Source organism: Lactuca sativa, chromosome 8, assembly GCF_002870075.4.
Source record: "Lactuca sativa cultivar Salinas chromosome 8, Lsat_Salinas_v11, whole genome shotgun sequence".
NCBI classification, from domain to species: Eukaryota; Viridiplantae; Streptophyta; class Magnoliopsida; order Asterales; family Asteraceae; genus Lactuca; species Lactuca sativa.
Window position 1 is genome coordinate 210,738,349 of NC_056630.2, and position 22,267 is coordinate 210,760,615.

At 36.3% G+C, this 22,267-nt stretch overlaps 1 protein-coding gene across 1 annotated transcript; it reads right to left on the reverse strand.

Moving 5' to 3' along the window:
- Positions 1–7,811: 7,811 nt before the first annotated feature.
- Positions 7,812–8,281, reverse strand: LOC111903757 (auxin-induced protein 15A). The gene has a single exon (XM_023899516.1). The coding sequence runs from the start codon at positions 8,192–8,194 to the stop codon at positions 7,895–7,897; it is 300 nt and encodes a 99-aa protein (XP_023755284.1). The 5' UTR covers positions 8,195–8,281; the 3' UTR covers positions 7,812–7,894.
- Between the last annotated feature and the right edge of the window lie 13,986 nt (positions 8,282–22,267).

The window sequence follows — 22,267 nt, forward strand, 5'->3', positions numbered from 1 at the left end:
AAAAGAACTTTGACAATAAGATAAATGAATTTGGAAAAATAATACAAAAGATTTACAACCAAAGAAACTACCTTTGAGTGATAAGCGAAGATCAAATGATACAGCCAAACCCGAGCATTCTTGTGTGCAACGTAGGCAAGAAATATTCTAACAGATTCCAGCCAAGCTATTGGAGCAAAAGTTTCCTCATAATCGATTCCTTCCTCCTGGCAGTATCCTTTCACCACTAGACGAGCTTTGTTTCTTATCACATTGCCTTCCTTGTCCATTTTATTTCTGAAGACCCATTTGAGACCAACAACCGATGCATCTTTAGGAGTTGGAATGAGGCGCCAAACCTTATTTCTTTCGAACTCATTAAGTTCATCTTGCATAGCTTGAACCCAATCAGAGTGATTAAGAGCAGTATTCATCTATTTGTTTGGCCGCGTCTTCGACAATTTGCTTCAGATGGTCAACTTTGTTGTTTGCTGCATTGGCTTCTGAGAGAGTAGCCTTCTCCGGTTCATCGAATAACTCCACAAACTGCTCAAACAAATTTGCAATCGAGGCCGTGACTTGGCCTGTTTGAGAAAAAAAATCTCCAATTGTTTCTTCAGTGGTCTTCAGCTTCTTGACGTAGTTGTCATCGAAAGTCAAATAATATGTTTCTTCAATCTTCCTCGAACGCTTGTTTAAAACCCTGTATGCTTTGGAAGTAAGAGAGTATCCCAGAAAAATCCCTTCATCGGCTTTAACGTCGAACTTGTTACGATGTTCTTTAGAGTTGAAGATAAAGCATCGTGAGCCGAATACATGGAAGAATTTAACGTTTGGCTTCCTGTTGTTGATGATCTCATAAGGAGTAAGAGTGAAACGCTTGTTGAGATAGGACCTGTTCTGCATAAAACATGCTGCAGCAATAGCATCAGCCCAGAAATATAGAGGTAGAGAAGCGAAACTTAGCATGGTTCGAGCCACCTCACACAATGATCAGTTTCGTCTTTCGACAATTCCGTTTTGTTGAGGGGTGTAGGGGGCTGAGAAGTTGTTACTGGTTCCTTTTTCTGCCAAAAAGTCTTCAAATTCTTTATTTTTGAACTCTAGCCCATTGTCGCTTCTGATGTTACGAACGACTTTCCTCAATTGCACTTCAACCTGCTTAATAAACATCTTTAGCTTGAGAGTTGCCTCAGATTTGTGCTTCAGAAAGAACACCCATGTAAAACGTGAAAAGTCATCAACAATAACAAGAATATACTTGCTACCGCCAATGCTTTCGATTGATGATGGACCACACAAATCAATGTGAATTAACTCAAGTGGTTCAACGACTTTAGTGTTTATAATGGATGGGTGACTTTTACGACTCTGCTTCCCCATTTCACACGCAGCACACAAATGTTCTCGATCAAACTTGAGCAATGGAAGACCCCGAACATGACCTCCTGTGACAAGTTTGTTGATATCCTTGAAATTGAGATGGGAGAGCCTTCGGTGCCACAGCCAGCTTTCGTCAGAATGTGCTTTGGATAACAGACAGATAGCTAGATTTCCTTTGATAGGTTTGAGATTGAGAGGAAACATTTTGCCTTTACGCTCTGATTTGACAATCACTCTTTTTGTTTTCCTCTCAATTATTTTCGAACCCTCATCGTCAAATGAAACTTTAAGACCGGTACCTCCAACAACCTGAGATACACTTATGAGGTTATGATGTAGTCCTTCAACATATGCAACCTTTCTAATCGTGCAGTCTCCATTTGTTATCATCCCATAACCTTTTATCGTGCCATATGAGTTGTTCCCGAACTTGACATTCCCGCCGTTTGAAAGAGATCGAAATTCCCTCAGCTCTTCCTTCCTTCCTGTCATGTGATGTGAGTAGCCACTGTCAATATACCATTCTTCGTCGAGCTGCTCGTCACTGATAACCTGCAAAAATCAAGCAGATTTTGGAACCCAAAATTTCTTGGGTCCACGTGAGCCTTTCACAGGAACAGGAATAGTAAGAGAAATGTCAACAAGATCTGTTCTTTTTATTAAAGTTGTTTCATCTTTCTTCTTAATGGTGAAAACTTTAATTTTATTAGGCTTTGTTACAGTCGGTTTGGAGTCAGGTTTAGGCGTTTAGGCCTTGGAATGCTTTTGATCATTCTTGACTGAGGAAACCTTCGATTTTCCTTTCAAATCTGTTGAAGATTTTGGATTTTGAGTTTGAACAGAATTGGATTTAGAATGGGGTTGAGAAGAATTAGAATGAGAGAATTTAGAGAGATGTTTTCTTGACATGAGGTTCTAAGTGACCCTTTAGGTTTTGGTCAATAGTGGGACTGAACCTTGAACCTCGATAGCTTTTGCTCTCGGAACCGAACCTATTCTTTCGGTAGTTGGTGTTCTCTGAACCGAACCTTTCCCTTCGGTTGTTATTCCTTTCAGAACCGAACCTGTCCTTTCGGTTGTGATTACTTTCTTGTGGCCTGACAGTACTTTTGTCTGACTTTGAATTTTTGTCATGATAAGAGAAATGAGCGTTTTGAGATTGCCAAAACTGTTTTCGCTCTGAGAGATTCTTTTTGTATCTTAGACTCCTTTGCTGCTTTTGATCCTTCACTTGCTTCGGCTGTCGATGGATGTTGACTTTTTGCTTTTGCTTCCTATCAGCCGGTTCACTTTTAACAGATGAGTTTCGCTTGTAGGAGCGACTTCTTCTACATGAACTTCTTTTGTACCACTAGTACTTGACACATCGAAGTTGTCAGGCTTGTTTAATGGCTCTGGCACATATCTGCCTTTGGTTTTCCAGGACGTTCGCTCCGACAGACCAACGGTTTCGCCAGTATTATCTATAGGAGCAGACCAGAAAAACTCATCACAGCCATCTGCATTATCTTTGTTTACTATGGCGGTGAGTTCGGCTGTCTGATGTTCGGTTACTCCTGTGACCTTATACACCTGATTTGGTGTTGTTCTCACCTTTTGGTACACAACCGCCTTTTCTTCAAGAATCGGGGACTTATTTTGGGACAATCGAGCAAACTCCACAGAATTTTCAGATATAAGATTTTTGTGGTTTTCGGGTTCGCTCTTGACAAACTCAGAACAGTCAACTTCATCCTCTACAGAAATTATGCTCATATCATCATCCTCATTAAGCTCAGACGCGTTTTCAAGATCAATTTTATTTTCTGAGCTCAAGTTGGCATTCAATGAGTCAAATTTTTGTATGGTTTCGGTCCTTAGTTTCAGTTTATCGTTTTCATCCAAAAGGTTTTTCAGCATGTCCTTATGGTCCTTGGACTTTACAAAAGATTCAATTTTGTCCAGACCATACATATAAGTCGGATTCACATCATCAGACAAAACTACACTTTCACAATTATATGCTTCAGCATCGATTTCATCCTCCTTAAACTCAACGAAGGGTAAAATCATGCGATGAATTTTCTGCCCTATTTCACAGTTCAGATGAAGTTGGGTGATGTTAGCATAAAGACGTTTAGCAATTAAACAAAAAACGTTTCTCTGTTTCAGAAGTTTTAAATTGTCTATTTGTAAATAAATGTTTTCGTCCTTAGATTTAATTAGCTCTGACTCCTTTAGCTCTATCCACATCCTCCGTTCCTCACTCTTAGACGACACCCTGCTTATTTGGTCAGTTAGGTTAGAATTGGTGACCCGTGTTTGAGTTAAACTGCTATCTAGATTTGAGATTCTTGAATTTAAGCTTTTTAATTCTTTTTCATATGAATTTTGTGGGACTTTGAATGAAACAAAAACGGATTGTACCTTCTTGATCAATTTATCAAGCTCATTGAACTGCACACTGAGAGGTTTTGCTGTGAAGCATAAGTCCTCTCGCTCCTTGGTGTCCTCTTTCCAACCATCTGTATTGTATCCCCTCATTTGAGATACATCTGTCACCATCAAACACTTCCCACTGCTTTCATCACCTCTTGCAACATACGCCTTTCCATGAGATGGCTTCCTGACTTCATCATCCTCTGAGTCGGTTGACCAGACCTGCACGCCACCGAACTCATCATCTGCTACCGAACCCTGCACAATTAAAGCATTCATCGAAGGGTTAGTAGCAGCTTTCTTTCTCTTGATCTCTTCCAGCTTTTTCATGAACACAGCTTCTTCATCTTTCTCCTCATCCTTCTCTTCCATTTTCTTTAGGACACAGTCTTTGGCATAATGGTTCTTTCCTCCATAGTAATAGCAGTTCACACCAGAATCTCCCTCAACTTTCACCTCTTTCTTTAGTTCTTCTGTCTTCGGTTCTTCCTTAACCTTTTCAGAACTATAGCTTCCCTGCCAATTTCGGTTCTTATTGGTAGGGAACCTTTTCTTAATGAACCTCTTTGGATTCGACACCATCATTGCATAGTCTTCAGAAGTAAGATCATAGTCTTCTAAGTTGAGATCTTCATCTTCTACCATACTTTTGCTTTTAGACAGGAGTGCCAAGGACCCCAAACTTGAGACCACATTTTTCTCTTGCAAGACAATCTTTTCTTGGGATTTCAGAATCCCCACCAGCTTTGCCAATGAATAAGATTTAAATTGCTCATGAGCTTTAACAGTGGACACAACCGCTCTCCACTCGGGTCGTAGGCCATTCAAAAAGGTGACCTTCTGTTCAATCAACTTCCTTTCTATATCGCGTTTGGTCATCTTGCTAAGAAGATGATTGAAGCGATCAAACGTATGAGTAACAGTTTCATCAGAATTCTGTTTAAATTCACCAAACTCAGACAAAAGCAAGGTCTGAATAGAATGCTCCAAATCTTCATCTGTGGAATATAGCTCTCGCAGCCTATCCCAGATTTCTTTAGCCGTGCTGCATGAACTCACCAGCCTGAATGTATCTGATTGAAGAGCGAATCGAATCAGTCTCAATGCTTTAATGTTGCACTGAAACTTTTCCTTTTCGTCTTGAGCAACATCCTTTACGTTCTTTAACAAATCATTATACTCTTTCTGAGTTTTAATGATTTTTGATGTACCTGAGTGAGCAAATGGTCTAGATACGATTGCTTCCCAAATAAGGTATCCATTGTCTTCAGATCCGATGACATAATCTTCAAAATGATGCGCCCAGACTTCGTAATCTTGGGAGTAAAGAATAGGAATCTTCGTCGTTGATCGAATGTTGTTTGAGATATTGATGGGATTAGATTGTGACTCGTCCATGCTTGATCGTTTAACCTGTTTGAAAGACCAGACTCGTAATATGTAATATTAGGGCAAAACAAATAAATGCTGAGTTACGTCAATTATGGAATGACGGCTCAATAAATATTAGTTAATGCGGAATAACCCTAATCGCAAACTCTTTCACAGAAAAGATGTGTATGAATTACACAGCCTCTTGCTCTGATACCAATTGATGAGTTATAAAACAACTCTTTGATCGATTAGATCTTCGTAACAGGTAAGTGATGAACGTAAAGATAGTAAAAACAAAACACAAGTATGAATCAGAATGTGTCGAATGATTAGATTACTCGATCCTCAGCAGAGCTCGACTAAGAACTTCCACTGTAGAGGATTCTAGGGTTACAAAAATAAGAACGATGAATATGCTGAACAATACTTTTCTTGATCGTTTCCAATTCCCTCGTTCTAGAATGCATGCAAGCATCTATTTATACTAAACCCTACAAAGCTCACTGATGGATAGGCCCATACCGGAGATAAACATGGACTAGCTAACGAGCCCAATAGACGCAACACTATACTGACCCTAACAAATCTGAAGCTGAAAGAAGCAAAGCTATGCTGACCAAAATGAAGTAGAGATGTCCAATTTGTCGTTCCCCTTCTAAAACTGGAAGTAAGGATGTTTGTTGTGGCGCTCCTGGCAGCCAACATACCCTCTGCTTGCAGATATGAGAGAAAAAAATTAACATAAATTCCTTATTTTCTTACATTTTACGGTGAATATATGACCTAATACCAATAGAGTTTGAGTCTGTTTTAAGTGCATAAAAAATGTGAAATTGTAAATATTTTTTTAGTTAAAAGTGTGACTACATGTTGGAGTTTATGTTTCATTTGTCCTTAATTTATAGATATCTTATGGAAGTTGAACTCATTTCTTTGATTGATTTGCTCTTGTATTTCTCATTTCTTTCTCTTAAATGTTTTTAAGGTTCACATTAAAAAAGCTGACGCAAATCTTGATTTTGTTTTAGAAAAATGTATTTTACAATTAACATACTCTTTTCAAATCTCATTTGAGATAAATAGTTGAAGTGATTCTAATATATTAATCTTAATGTTTGATCTTGTAACATATCTTGCTTAGATTAAAATAAGGTCAAGTTAGGATTCTTCCTCCTTTAATATAATCTTAATATCAATCATTCATATTAAAACATACCAAAAGTTATAAGGCAACTCAAGTTTATATTGAGTTATAGGATGATTTAAATGAAAATATAAAAAGTAAAAGGTAGTTTATAAAAACAATTTACCACATAAAAGGGTAGTTTAAAATTTAAGTAGTTTGATATTTAAAAAAAAAATGAGTTATTTAAACTCGAATAATTAAACGATGGCTCATAAAAAAAATAAACCTTCAGGTGGGTTATAGTCGGTGCTATTAAAACTTATAAAAGCAACAAAACACCTTAATAATAATAAATTTCTAAACATTTAAACTTAATTTAACAAATATGATCATGCTAAAACCCTTTCAAGGGATTACAATAAATTTCTATAAGGCTCACAAATTGTTAACATGATATGGTAGGACAAAAGCAAGGAAAATATAAAATATCATAAATATTAATTTATAATTTCTATAGGTCTCAACTCCTAATTAAATGCACAATCAATCATTTATGTATATTTATAAAAAATCATAACTTTTCATTTCTAATTCTTATTGATTTCATTTTTGCTGGATGAATCTTACTGATAATTGTTTAAATGTAGTAATTATTTATTAAAAAGAACTAATCGCTTCTTAGAACTAATTTCTGAAAAAAAGTATTTGCACCCGTCACTTAGCACAGATAAACGGCCACTATATATATATATATATATATATATATATATATATATATATATATATATATATATATATATATATATATATATATATATATATATAGTTAGGTTCATGTGAGACGGCCTAATTTTGTGAGACCGTGAGACGCATTTTTTTATTTTTTTTTATTTTTTTTCGTTAATTCAACTTCCGAAAATAATATTTAAAAAAAAAAAGAATTTTTGGATTTTTCCATTTATTTTGCATTTTAAAATTATTTTTTAGAATATGTACAGTGTAATATTCTATTAGAATATTTCACGTATTTTTCAAAAAAAATGGAAGTTTTTTTTTTATTTTTTTAAATTTTTTTTTTAATTATTTCAAGTTCCGACAATAATATTTATAAAAAAAAGAATTTTAGATTTTTCCATTTATTTTGCATTTTAAAATTATTTTTTATAATATGTCAGTGTAATATTCTATTAGAATATTTCACGTATTTTTCAAAAAAAACGGAATTGTTTTTTTTATTTTTTTTAGTTAATTTAAGTTCCGAAAATAATATTTAAAAAAAGAATTTTTGGATTTTTGCATTTATTTTGTAGTTTAAAATTATTTTTAGATTCGGTCTCACGGTGTCACAAAATTAGAATTGTCTCAAATGAACCTCAACCTCTCTCTCTCTCTCTCTCTCTCTCTCTCTCTCTATATATATATATATATATATATATATATATATATATATATATATATATATATATATATATATATATATATATATATATATATATATATATATATATATATATATTGAAACATTTCTACATACTAATAATATGTTTGTTGTCATTAACGTCACATATACACCTCAAAAGAAATGAAGACAAATTGTTGGTCTACAAAATATCATTAAGCATGCAATAGGGAAGTGAGCTCAAAAAATTGATCTTCTTCGCATGAAATAGTTAGGCCTCCCATTGGATGATCAAACCCAAATTCTTCCTCCGACTGACGCAACAACTCTTGAAATAACGGTTGTTCCAAGTATGAAACGGGGACCACAAACCGCCTCTTTTGATTTTCACCAACATACACCGCTAGGTGACCTTTTGGCACATCCCTTTGATAATTGCTGTTGCGAATGGAGATCAATTTGGTAAAACTCTTTACATTGAAAAGCAATGAAGAAGATAACCGCATAAGACCCATGCCTAGGAATGTGATAAAAATAAAATAAAGACGTATATATGTTATTAAAGAACACTATTACAAAGTAGCTTTGGATCTCAGACGAGAATGGATATGAAACTTGTATTCTGAATAGGGTTCCAGGCATGCATTTATAGCTAGCTTGGCAACACGTCTAGAAGGGTGGAACCTCACATGGCTTTCCTCATCAATCATCAGCATCTTTTCCTAGAAAGTACTTAATCAAAGAAGCGCGTATAAGTCGGAAAAAGAAGCAACTACACTAACATTTATAGATAAGGCATCTTTATGGCGACACCTCAAAATGAGGAAAAAAGAAAAACACTGTCGATTCTCATACACTTCCACCGTCACTAGAATATATATATTTTTTTTATTTACATGCAAACATACAATTACAAGACTAATAATTAAAAGTTATAGCCAAGAAAAATATTTTTATTTTTATACTTATTGATTTCTAAATGTAGGTTTTTAAATAATTACCAAACATCATATAAATGAAAATAGTAGTATAAAATAATTTAGATGGCTTAGTATTTATCACATGGAAATTAAACATCCCAAAAAGAATTGTCTCATAGTCTCAAATACATAAATATTGGGCGACACTTTAGTAAGTAATTTGGAAGACATCATAATTGAAATTAGACACATTCTTAGATTTTTTTTGAACGACGGAATTTTATAAAAGCATAACTCGCAAACATGCTATAATACTTTCTTACACAAGATGAGACCTATACGATACAAACATTCCCAGTGTGACTTTCTACAAACAAAATTAACTAGGAATACGTATATCGAATCATACCTTTTTGATGAGCTAGTAGAGCCAAATTCCTTTGTGTCTTGAATGATTTAGAGCACAAAGGAGAACTCATCTAATATAATCGCACCCAAAAACAATGATCAAGCAAGATGAGACAACACCTTCTTATTTTCCTTGACAAAACTAAAATCTTAGCAGTGGCGGAGCCAAATGGGTCGTTGGGGTACAATTAATTTTATATTAATTGTACCCCCAAAATAAAATTTATATATTAAACTATACATATTAATTTTATGTATATATGTAAGCTTAACTACCTTGCACCCCTAGCTCGAAGTATTAAACCTTGCTACTTGATTTTTTTTCTTCTCATAAATCAAAGTGGTTGCTACCAAGAGTTTAGAGACAATATTATGGTATTCCACCATCAATTCGAAAACTTTTGTTAAAAATACAATTTCAAGAGGTTTCGTATTTTATCCAGATTTTGATGGTTCACTTGTTATTTTAAATTTCGATTATGCTTGTACCACATATTAAAATTTTTTGCTCCGCCACTAATACTGAGTTCTTCTAGAAAAACCATGTGAAAAAGGATGGGAAAAGAGAGGGGATCAACTCTTGATATGAAAGGAACGATTCCTTTATTTTGTGTACTCATGATTCTTTTGAATACTTTTACTTTCAGAGTAACTCACCTTTAGATGGTAAATTACTATAAAAGCCCCTCTAACTTCTTTTTTTATGATTTTATGCTTACATCACATTTTGCTTGTAACCTAAAATGACCTAGCTAATTTTAAAAGTCATTAACTTGTTGAGACAATAGGCATATTTCGAACAATTTTGGCTTACCATCCATGTTTACTCTAGGTTGTTTAGTCTCTAATGATTGATAATTGACGTTTGAAAAGTGATTGATCATCTTTTTGAATTACCTGCAGTTAGATTATGTGTGGAAATGGAGTGGAAGTTCAATTGGGGTGCCTTTGGCTACCTCTATATCCTTAGGGTCTCTAACACCCCTCGCAAATGCTCATCATGCTGCACTTGGTCTTGGTGTAGACCAGAATATCATCTATAAACACTATCACAGACTGGACAATCGTCTGCAAACACGATTCATGAGATCCATGAAAGTTGCCGGTTAATTAGTGAGCCCCAATGGCATCCCCACGAACTCATAATGACCATAGCGAGTCCTGGAGGCCGTATTATATATATATATATATATATATATATATATATATATATATATATATATATATATATATATATATCATCCCTGAACCTCATCTGATGGTAACTTGTTCACAAATCAATCTTGGAAAACCAATATACACACTGAAGTTGTTCAAATAAGTAGTCGATCCTTAAGAGTGGGTAACGGTTCTTCCTTGTTAGCTTATTCAATTCCCGGTAGTCAATGGACATCCTATGTGAACCGTATTTCTTCTTCAAAACAAAATCGGTGCTCACCATGGTGAGATACTCGGCCGAATAAATCCCTTGTCTAGTAGCTCCTGAAGATGTGTAGACAACTCATGCATCCCCGGTGGTGCCAAGCGATACGATATCTTGGCTATTGGAGCCACACCAGGAACCAGATCAATCCAGAACTCGACATGTATCTCAGGAGGCACTCCTGGCAATTCCGCAAGAAACACATTGGGGAAATCCCGAAAAATGGACACCTCACTCAATGTCATCGTGCCCTCAATTGACTATCTTCCATATAAGTCAAGAACCCATAGCATCCCTTCTGAAGTTATCTCCTAGCCCTCGCAACTGAACAGAGACTTGGCCCACGTGAAGCTCCTTGTCATGAATAACTAGTTCTCCCTCACATAGGATTTTAACTCTCACTAGCTTACGCTCACAGTCAATCATGGCCTTGTTGGGGCCCATCCAGTCCATCCCGATGATAATCTTCGACTCTCACAAATGAATCGACACCAAATCAATATAGTATCTCTCGTTGAACAGATTCAAGACACACCCTTGATGAACCCTCAAAGCACTTATAGAACGGTCATTCATAATATCAACATCCAATGGGTAATCCTGAATCCCAGGCTCATCATTAAACTTTGTGCTAAGTGTAAGAGATACAAAGGATCAGGTAGTACCTGAATCAAACAACAAATGAATACCCATACCATTTAATAAGAAGCTCCCTATACAATATCAAACATAACATGAGCATAAATAAGGAAAGAAATAAAAGATATGATAAAGTCACATACCAGTAACCACATCCTTTGCTGCATGAGCCTCATCGGTGGTTAGCTTAAATGCAATGCTCTTTACCACAGGTTTCTCTGCCTTACCCTGCCGGCCATCAGTTATCCTAAAGGTGGCTGGTGTAGGCGTCATCACTGCCCCTCCTGATAATATCTTACAATCGACCTTGTTACGACTAGTTTGATTAGTATGAAAGCAAATCAGAGCCCCCTGGGGCAGTGCCTTGCTTACATGACTCCTCTGACCACATCTGAAGCATCCTGAACCCATTATCTGGCATGCCACATGGTGTGGCTTGCCTCAATTACCACAATGGCTCCGACTATGTTGGCCTCTAGCATGCGAATAAGAAGTCTTGGGCCTCTTAGCCTGGCCCACTACAGTCTAGACATTTTCTGGCTTGCGCTTTGTCCAAAGCTCCAACATAATCTCCCGCTCATGGGCCTTCTGAATCATATCGTTCATGGTTTTGCACCCACAAAACCTCACAAACTCCCCAATGTCATCCTTCAAAATGTCATGACATATCTTCTTCTTCATCTCCTCATCCGCAACGTATTTCAGAACCAATAGAACCCTCTCACGGGATTTGGTGATGATCCTGCCACTATCTAAGTATTCTGGAGAAGGTCCTGTAACTCCTTCGTCAGTCGATGCGCCTCGATTGCTTGTGAAAACTCTCTTTGGAATATCGTAACAAACTCCTCCCAAGTCATGATCTTCATTGTCGTAGTCCCCACAGTTTGGACAACCTTATCCCACCAACCATATACTCGGTCCTTCAGCAAGCAGGATGCAAATCCTACATTTTCCCTCTCAAGGAAAAAACTAATCTGTTGACCATTCTCCATGTCAGCGATCCTACATCAGATAGCGATGGCGTCCTTCGCCCCAAAGAGCTCAGGAGCTCCACAAGCCTTGAACTGCCAAAATGTGGGAGTTCGTGCTCCTAACTGACCCCCAGCAATCTCAACCCAAAAGGCCCCGAGTCGCTCCTTCATAAGCTCCAGAATCCCTTCCTTGATGGTACCAAACATCACAGGAGTAGCATCCAAGATATCGTGAGTAACCTCGCCCGCTATGATCTCTCGTAGTCTAGCATCAATCGGTTCTATGCCAGAGCCAAAACAATAACCTGAACTGAAACCTCCTCCTCGAGTGACTATCACCATAATCGAACTGAAATACAAACATATAAATGATCAACATAAACTTGAAGAAATTCCCATACTACAGGTCTACTTAGAATTTACCAGTCTTTCCTTGTCTCGAGTACAGATCCTGTGTTTTTAGTAGTATGGACCCAATACTACATTCCGCACCTATTTGTACTTTCCTTAAGAACCGTCCCGAATCCTCTAAGCAACCACACTAAATTGATATGCTATTTTATACTGCTTACATATTCTACTATGACATTTTCTAGACTCTTATAGGAATTTCTCAACTCATCCACCTCTACCATACTATGAATCTCATCCCACCCTGTTGGCTACTTTATGCATGTATGTTATACACAAAAAGGAATGACATAGATTGTCAAATGATTATTCTACCCTAAGTCAAAAACCAAACAAGGAACATGAAATAAAGCTAAATCGATCATTTTAGGGCTATATGTGTTGGATTAGGTGTCTCAGACCATAACTATAATTGGTATGCACTTGACCCGATAGTAGCATGGTCATTTTGGGTTGCCTTCACCATAGCAACTGGACAAAATGAGTTTTGGAGAAAGAGGTTAATTAAATAGTTTATTAATATATTATATGAATAATATATTAATTGAGAAATCATATTATTTAATTAGTATTGATCATAAATTAATTTGGAATTAATTTAGTGATCAAAAGAGACTGATTAAAAGTACGCGGACTGATTATGTAAATCAATAATAGTTGTAGTTTGGGCTAATGGATCCTATTGGTATAGGGTGGACGAAAATCTATAGGAAGCCCATAGATTTTTCGTCCAAGGCTTACCATGTGGGGGTCCACATGTTGCTTAGGGCCTAAGCAAGGGAAATTAGGGTTTCCAGTTGAAAAACCCTAGCATCCTCAACTATAAAAGGAACTCCCCAGCCTCAAGATTTCGGCCACTGCTTCCTTAGAAGAAACCCTAGTCGATTTCTGCCTCTCCTCCTCCCCATTCTTTGCTTGTAGTGTTTTTGACTCCATTAGAGGTGCAACGCATGAGGCACTAAGCTCTTGAAGGTTAAGATCAAGGAAAGGATTACTTGTTACTACTAGTTAATAAGAAAGGTATTCTTCTAATCCTAGTTTGTTTATTAAATCCGAAAATTGTATGCTACTTTAGGGTTCTTGCTTTGGAGAATTGATTTGTGGGACTTTTCGGTCGTTCCCACTTCATCACAACTTCGATCTTTGCTGGATCAACCATTATCCCTTCTTGGTTAACCACATTATCCAAGAATTGGACTTCTCGGATCCAAAATCGCATTTGGAGAACTTGGCATAAAGTTTCTCCCTCTTCAACACTTCCAAAATTTCTTGTAGATGCTTGCCATAATCCTCCTGGCTTTTCGAATGGATGAGAATGTCATCTATGAACACTATCACAGATTTATCGAGGAATGGTTTACAAACCTTGTTCATCAGATCCATAAATGTTGTTGGAGCATTGGTTAGTCAAAATGACATAACTAAGAACTCGTAGTGTCCATATCTAGTTCTGAATGCAGTCTTCTCAATATCCTGCTCTCTCACCTTCAGTTGATGATATCCTAACCTAAGATCGTTCTTTGAGAAATAGCTCGAACCTTGTAGCTGATCGAATAGGTCATCAATCCTTGGCAATGGATACTTGTTCTTCACTGTTGCCTTGTTCAACTCTCGGTAGTCTATACACTTTTTCATGCTTCTGTCCTTTTTCACGAATAACACCGGATCTCCCCAAGGGTGATGAACTAGGTCGAATGAAACTGTTTTCCAATAACTCCTGAAGTTGCGTCATGAGCTCCTTCATCTACGTTAGTGCTAATCGGTATGTTGCTTTTGCTATTGGTGTCGTTCCTAGTAACAAGTCTATCCGAAACTCCACTTGTTTATCAGGCGGTAATCTGGGATGATCTTCAGGAAAGACTTCCGGATAATCACACACGACCGGTATATTCTGCACCTCCTTATTTTCCTTCTTAGCATCGATCATAGATGCCAAATATGATGCATATCCTTTGGACAAACATTTTCTTGCTTTCATCAGGGAGATGATTCCAGAACTTACTCTGCGTTTGGACTCGTACACCATAAATGACTCTTTTCCAGGTGGGTTTACTCTTACTATCTTCTTTCGGCATAATATCTCGGCATCGTTGGCGCTAAGCCAATCCATTCCCAAAACGATGTCGAAACCGTTCAACTCTATGGGTAATAGCTCTGCGTGGAATTCGTTTGCGTTTAAGTCGATGACGATGTTCTTAATACGGTCACTAACAGGTAAGAATTTTCCACTGACAACTTCCACAATTAGGGCATTATCAGGTTTTTCTACAGGCAATGCTAGTTTCCCACCAAATTTATATGATACAAAGGAGTAGTTCGCTCCCAAATCAAATAGTACATTGGCAGGTAATCAATTTACAATAAAGGTACCTGAAGCGACGTCTGCTTCCTCCTTCGTAGACTCAAGTGTCATCTAGAAGGCTCTCTCCTTCGGCTTTGGTGGAATGTTGCGCCTTTCCACCTCTTTCTTCTTTGGGCAATCCCTTGAAATGTGCCCTTCCTCACGACACTCATAGCACAACCTTTTGCTGGCGCTGCACTCGTTGGCGTAATGCCCCGTCTTCCCACACTTGTAGCATGTCACTTCCTCGCTACATTTCCCTGAGTTCTTGTTTTTGCACTTCTTGCACCACTTCGCTTCAATTCCTCCTTCAAATTTTCTTGAACTAGACTTGATTTTTTTATTGGTGGACCTTGCAGACCCCTCAAACTTCCTCTTCTCACCAACCTCAACCTTGCTGACAGGTCTTCCCTTAATCATTTGGATCATCGCTTGTACTTCGTCCATTGTGTTTGGCTCTGGAGCATCTGCTACATCCGACATTTGCTCAATCACTGGTTTTTGATTCCTATTTCCGTTCGTATTCCCGACTCCACATCGGGTTCTTGCCATTTTGATTTATACACTGAATAGGGTGAATTTAGATCTTTATTTTCGATAGATGTTTAAATCATCCTTATCTATCAAAAACGTTTACATGTTAGTTCTAATACCGTAGCCGTACGTTTAGAATCCTGTACACATAAGGTTTCCAGATCCGATCGGCAACAGACCATATATCCGAATAAATAATAGCATATAGCACATAAAAGCATTTTGGGCATCTTTCCTAAAATAAACTAGTGCTTGTGTCTAAAATATAGTAGACAATCATCTCACCATCACCGCTTACCATTCTAAGTTTAAGACCAGAAATCCTACAAATTCCTAGTTCGCTTAAACTAATGCTCTGATACCAAGTTTGACATCCCCATTTTCACGGCTAGAAAAGACCGATTTTGTTTATGCTTTGTTTAAAGATCAGAGTAACATTTTAAATAAAAGTGTTGCGGAATTTGTTCCCAAAATAAAATATGATAAAGATTTATCAAAGCATTTCCGAAGAAATGTATTTCATTAAAAACCCCGGGGATGTCATCTTCGATACAGATCAGAAGCATAAAAAGTACAATATAAGCCTTATTACATTTATTCATATTTACAGGCCTATATCTGTAATCTCTCATCCCAAACATCATATCTATGCTCGTACGACACTACATGTAATACAAGAAACTGAGTGGGTCAGGTTTGGGAGCCTAGTGAGCACATAGGGTTTTCAACCCACAGTAAAGAAGTTCATTATTTTCATCAACCAAAAAAACCCGATTATTCGTTTCCGTTATCCTCACTTTACGTCCCTAAAACATCTAACATAAGGGACCTAGCCTAAGGATTTTCACCGAGGCGACAACACATGCTTTAGGGGTTCCTCAACAATTCATGTCAAATAAGGCAACCATATGGGGGATGGAGTACTGCTGGTGAGCACACAGTTCAAATAAACACCTAAAGGTTGCGAGGCTGCTAGCGTTCCATTGGACTGTCTAGAATAGTCCGTGGTCGTCATCTATACTCCGTTAGATGACTAGATCATCAATAACATTGAGGCCTCTCATTATTTTATTCTATCACACAGTAACTATTACATCTACCCATGTTTTACCCAACATATTTTGTAGATATAAAATACATATATAGTTTAAATCATTTAAAACATGTATAACATCATTCATCCAGCATAGATAGGAAGTATATAGATAATTGTTGGATAAGGTGTCTAAGTCCATAACTATTTCGGGCTTGTACTTGACCCGACCCGGCATGGTCCATTTGGGTTGCATGGCACCATGCAATTGGATAGACTAAATGAGAGAAATAACACTTGGAGATTATTAATATATTATAAGTTCTAATATATTAATAATATTATTTGATTAGTTTGATCAAGAATTAATTTGAAATTAATTAAGTGATCAAAGGATAACTAATTAAGTATATGGGTTGGTTATGTAAATCATCCATATCTTGTATAGTGGACTAAGAGGCTCCATGGATTATCAAGTTGGGTTCTACCCATAGGATGCTCCATGGATGCTCCATGGGAGTTACAAACCCATGGGTCATGGAAATGAAGAGTCATGACACATTAGGGTTTACATGGTGTAACCCTAGATGTGCCAACACTATATAAGAGTCCCATTCTCCACAAAATTGGCTACACAAGTTGAACACTAAGAAACTAGAGGGCTTGGCCGATTTTGAGAAGTGTGTGTTATCTCAAGAGTCTTTCCAAGAGCATTTGGTGTTGTGTGAAGCATTTGAGGCATCACACTTGGGGTGCTAGGCTCACAAGGTTTCAAGGAACACAAGCAACAACAAGGTAAGTTATTCTATCTATGATTCAAGTTAAAATTGTTCCCCATGTATGCTAGATAGGAATATAACCTTGGAATTCAACTTTGCATGATAATTAGACAAACATAGATCCAAGGTTATTAGGGTTGCATGTACACTTAGGAAGTGTTAGAATGCTCAAAACCCATCAATAATATGCACACATATCACATAATTTATATAAAATACTTCATATCTATGTGTAAGATGAAAGTAACTATGCACTCACTTGTTAAGGTGGTGATTCCGAACTCAGACAGCGCTTCGCTTCTATTAATTTATTTTCTTTCGACAAAACCTAGTATCATTATCACTAGATTTTAGTCTAATATTCACTGCGAATAATTATTAGTCTAGATTCATCATTAACTTAGAGTCTACTTCATGATCTATCAAGTAAGGAACAACCAGGTAAGATCATATTAGAGGTAGGGCCCGTTTGGTATATGAAGTATACTATTTGGAAATCCCACTTTAAACACCTCACTAAATCACAACCTAGACATCATTCTCGTAAGTAGATCAATCAATAAAACGAATTTGAATCACTGATAAATCTTATTTATAGGTTCATAATAACGTTATTATATTTAAATAAAAGCTATATTTAAAATGGTGCAGGCATAACTCACTTACAGCGGGTTATTATCAAAAACGGGGCTTCGCTGTAGTATCATTATCAAGCCGAATGATCTTCTTTTCTTTGGGCTTTGGGAGCCTTGGGGCTTCCTTCGGGTGTTAGGGGGTTTACCTAGGCTTAGGAGGGGGTTAGGGGGTAGTGAGAGAAAGTACAAAGAGAAATGGTGAGTAAATTAGTGAAGAGAAGAGGCTGCCCTCGCATACCTTTTATAGGTTGAACTTTGGATGTACGTTGGGCGTACCGAGGACTTACGTTGGGCGTATTCCTCGCTCCGTACAACACACGTCAGATTCTAGGTGGGGCGATGTAGCTCAAGGTGGACCAAGGAAGCGGAGATTGTTGGGCGTAACCGAGCTCGGACGCGGCTCGTACACGTCACGCTGGGCATAACCTCAGATTACGCGGGGCGTAGCGAGGCCAGTTGTCACCCTTCCGAAGCGAGGCGTGGGCAACAAAGAACGGTTGAGATTCGGCCACGTCAGAAACTTCGCAAATTCGAGTCTCGACTTTAAAAGTTCGTAACTTTCACATAGAACTCCGTTTTCAGCGTTCTTTATATCCACGCATAGGCAGGACCGTACTCTACAACTTTCGTTTAGACTCCGTCGGCTATTTTTTAATTTATTTTTAATGTTATATTTTCAACAGGTCGGGACAAGATTAGTCTGTTAAAATACATACTCCTTCATCCGACGTCCTTTTTTGTCTGTCTTTTTACCGTTATGCTACTATTAACAAGATCTTCGATTCTCGTCTAGGTTGTGTCGGCTAAAAACCGTTCGATCTAATATTTGAGTTTCGGGTTGTACACTCCTAGGTTGTGTCGGTTAAATTTTGACGCTTATTTTTATCCTTTATTAATTATAACTGTATAAATAAGTAATAAGCATATAAATTCACATAATTCACATAATACTCAAATAATTCATCTTTATTACTTCAAAAAGAGTTACAATAGTTGACCTATACTATTACATCACTACACTAATGCTTAGTACCAAAACACAGGCGTTACATAACTACATTCCATTCCCAACAATCAAAATTCTGGCACGTTTATCAATAAACCATAAAATCGTTGTTGTTACATAATTTGAATTACACTCGACGCAGTTCAACATAATGGCAACGAGTTGTTCATCAGAAAGAATGCAAACAAGACAACAAAGAACAAGGACCACTGCTTTGCCATCACAATTGATTGAAAAAATAGTAACTACGGTTTGGGGAAATTCACCGATCGATGCTTTTAAGTGATATTATACTTATATACATACTTAATTTAGCATTTTATAGATTAATTTTGTTGATTTGTGAACTATAGTTGCAAAATCTTTAGAGATTCTGTAACATTAGACACAATATATAAAATTATACACACAAATCGATTAAGGTTTCGTCCATTCAGTGTTCAACAGTATAAAGTCATAAGAAAATGCAAAAAGTTGAACAACCCACACGTAGTCTTCAATGATGAAATGATACTCTTTTTTTAAGCAATCAAATAATTTCGAATTCAATTAGTTTTCTATATTTGTATTTTTAAAATTATATGATTACTTATTGTATGGCAGGCGAAGTATTTTACGATAGTGGAAGAAAAATCAGGGAAACAGTTGCTTCAAGATGCAGCCGATCAAGGGCAGTTGGATGCGATCTTCATTCTGGGAATGATATTGACGACCGAAGGCATTGAAAGGGAGCAAGAAGGTTTAATCATGTTAAATAATGCCTACGTTAATACTAGAAGAAGTTCGAATCTAAGACATACTTGTAACAAGGTTCAAAACCACTTGGTAAGGAGATCAAAGCAGATAAAATTCCTAGGCTTACATAGAAGTTGTCCGAAGCATCCTTCTATGAGAGTTATGGAACAACTTTTATGTATCAATACAGTTGGTTGTTGAATTGTGAAATTTATTTGTGGGATGCATGTTTTGTTAAGTTTGCTAGGATGTTTGACATTAGTTTGGAGTAATTATATATATGATTGTTGTTTGATTCACACAATTAGTGATGCATATTGTATGTGTATTTTAGTGTGATGGGAATACATAATTTTAACTTTATTAGGAGATCAAAGTAGATAAAATTCCATGGCTTACATAGAAGTTGTGCAAAGCATCCTTCTGTGAGTAGTTATGGAACAACTTTTATGTATCAATACAGTTGGATGTTGAATTGTGAAATTTGTTTGTGGGATGCATGTTTTGCTAAGTTTGCTAGGATTTTTGACATTAGTTTGGAGTAGTTACATATATGATTGTTGTATGATTCACACAATTAGTGATGCATATTGTATGTGTATTTTGGTGTAATGGAAATACATACTTTTAACTTTATTAAATGTTAATATATATATATATATATATATATATATATATATATATATATATATATATATATATATGTTATTTTTGATATGTATGTTATTTTTGTCTTTTTTATTTTACTAACCAAAAGATCATTGTGACCTATTTGGATAGATTTTAAAGGCACTTTAGTCTATTTGCAATCTCTAAAGTGAAGGTGCCATTTTTGCTATGGAAATAAAAAAAAAGTTTTTAATTAAGTCATTATTAAGGAAAATGTTGTATATATAGAATTTATATTTTAAGTAGATGTATATCTATATTTATTATGAACGTTATTTAAATTTATAATTACCCGTATACTACATGGGTTTTAACCTGGTATTGAATAATATCGAACCAATAATTTGAACTAGTATCCATCCAACACATTGAAATCAAGGGTGGTCGAAGGCTCCCTAAACGATACACACTTTGTTTGAATATGTATTCTGCAAGTGTCGATCTCAATTAAACCATTCTACTAATATTCTAAGTCATTATCCAATTATAAAAGTTATTCAACCATTCAAATTAGGAAACTTTGAAGATTTGTTCAGCATTCGGTCATTAGCTTTGTGAAACGAGTCGTTGTTAAGGTACCTTTGCGATGTTTGTATGGTAACTATATATTTACTTAAAATGTTATATATGAATTCAAATCAACGTTAATGAACATACAATATTCTGTTATTTAAATTTATATGTTACTTTACAGATTAAAGACAGTGAACAATCCAAGTACAAAGTGGATGTATGAAAGAAAAGATAATCATAGTTGTGTATCCCTTGTTTTCGTACAAGGAGTGAAAATTTTTATAGATTTTTCTACCAGTCAACATAGGTTCATGGACGAAGATAAAATCAAATTCCCATGCATCAAATGTCGTAATGTACCATATAGAGAAGTTGATACTGTTAAGCATCATTTGTACAAGTTTGGTTTTGATGAGGAATATTGGTTTTGGGATAAACATGGCGAAACATCAATTGATGATGACAATACATTTTTAGGGGTGGATGATTCAAACACAAATTTTAGTGAAAGTGCATGTTCTTATAGAGAAATGGTCATAGATGCAATGGCTCCTGATTTAAATAATAGTGATCCTGAAGAGGAGCCAGATGCACTAGATAAAAAAAATTCTTTGATATGCTAGATGCAGCTGATAAAGAATTGTGGCCTGGATGTAAAAAAGTGACACAACTATCTACTGTAGCTAGACTATTGAATATAAAACCAAAGTATCCTGAGCAAAGTTATGACGTTATCTGCCAGTTGATAAATGATGTGTTACAAGAGGAGAATAATATGGTAAGTAGTTTATACGAGAGCAAAAAGTTAATATAAGCACTAGGTTTGCCTATGGAGATGATTGAATGTTGTAGGTCTGGATGTATGATATATTGGAAGCAAGAAAAATATCTTTATCAGTGCAAATTCTGCAATGCAGATAGGTACAAACGGTCAAAAAATTTGGCCAGATGTACTCACGTATCCTTTAAGAAAATTCATTACTTTCCTTTAACTCCAAGGTTGAAGAGACTATATGCTTCACAAGCCACAACCGCTTCCATGTGATGGCACTTCGAGAATCATGGACATGATGTTGAAGTAATGTGTCATCCATTCGATTCAGAAGCTTGGAAGCACTTTGACAACAGTCATCCTTCATTTAAGGAAGAAGTATGTAATGTGAGATTAGGCCTAAGTATAGATAGGTTTGCACTACATGGAGAATTTGGAAAACAATATTCATATTGGTCTATTATTATAACACCTTATAATTTGCCGCCTTCTATGTGCATGAAAGAGCCTTACATATTTTTGACCGCACTTGTGCTAGGACCGTCAAACCCTAAGCATGAAATAGATGTATTTTTGCTACCAGTTGTTGCAGAGTTGGAGCAATTATGGGAAGAAGGTGTAGTAACATATGATATATCGTTAAAACAAAATTACCATCTTAGAGCAACTTTGATGCGGATAATAAGCGATTTTCCAACATATGTAATGTTGTCTAGATGGTCTACAACAAGTAAGCTAGCATGTCCACATTGTGGGAAACATACACAAGCATTCAGACTAAAGAATGGTAATAAGACGT

What these genes read in the sequence shown, in the direction of transcription:
- LOC111903757 (XM_023899516.1), bottom strand. Translation starts at nt 8,194, where the DNA reads ATGGGTCTTATGCGGTTATCTTCTTCATTGCTTTTCAATGTAAAGAGT.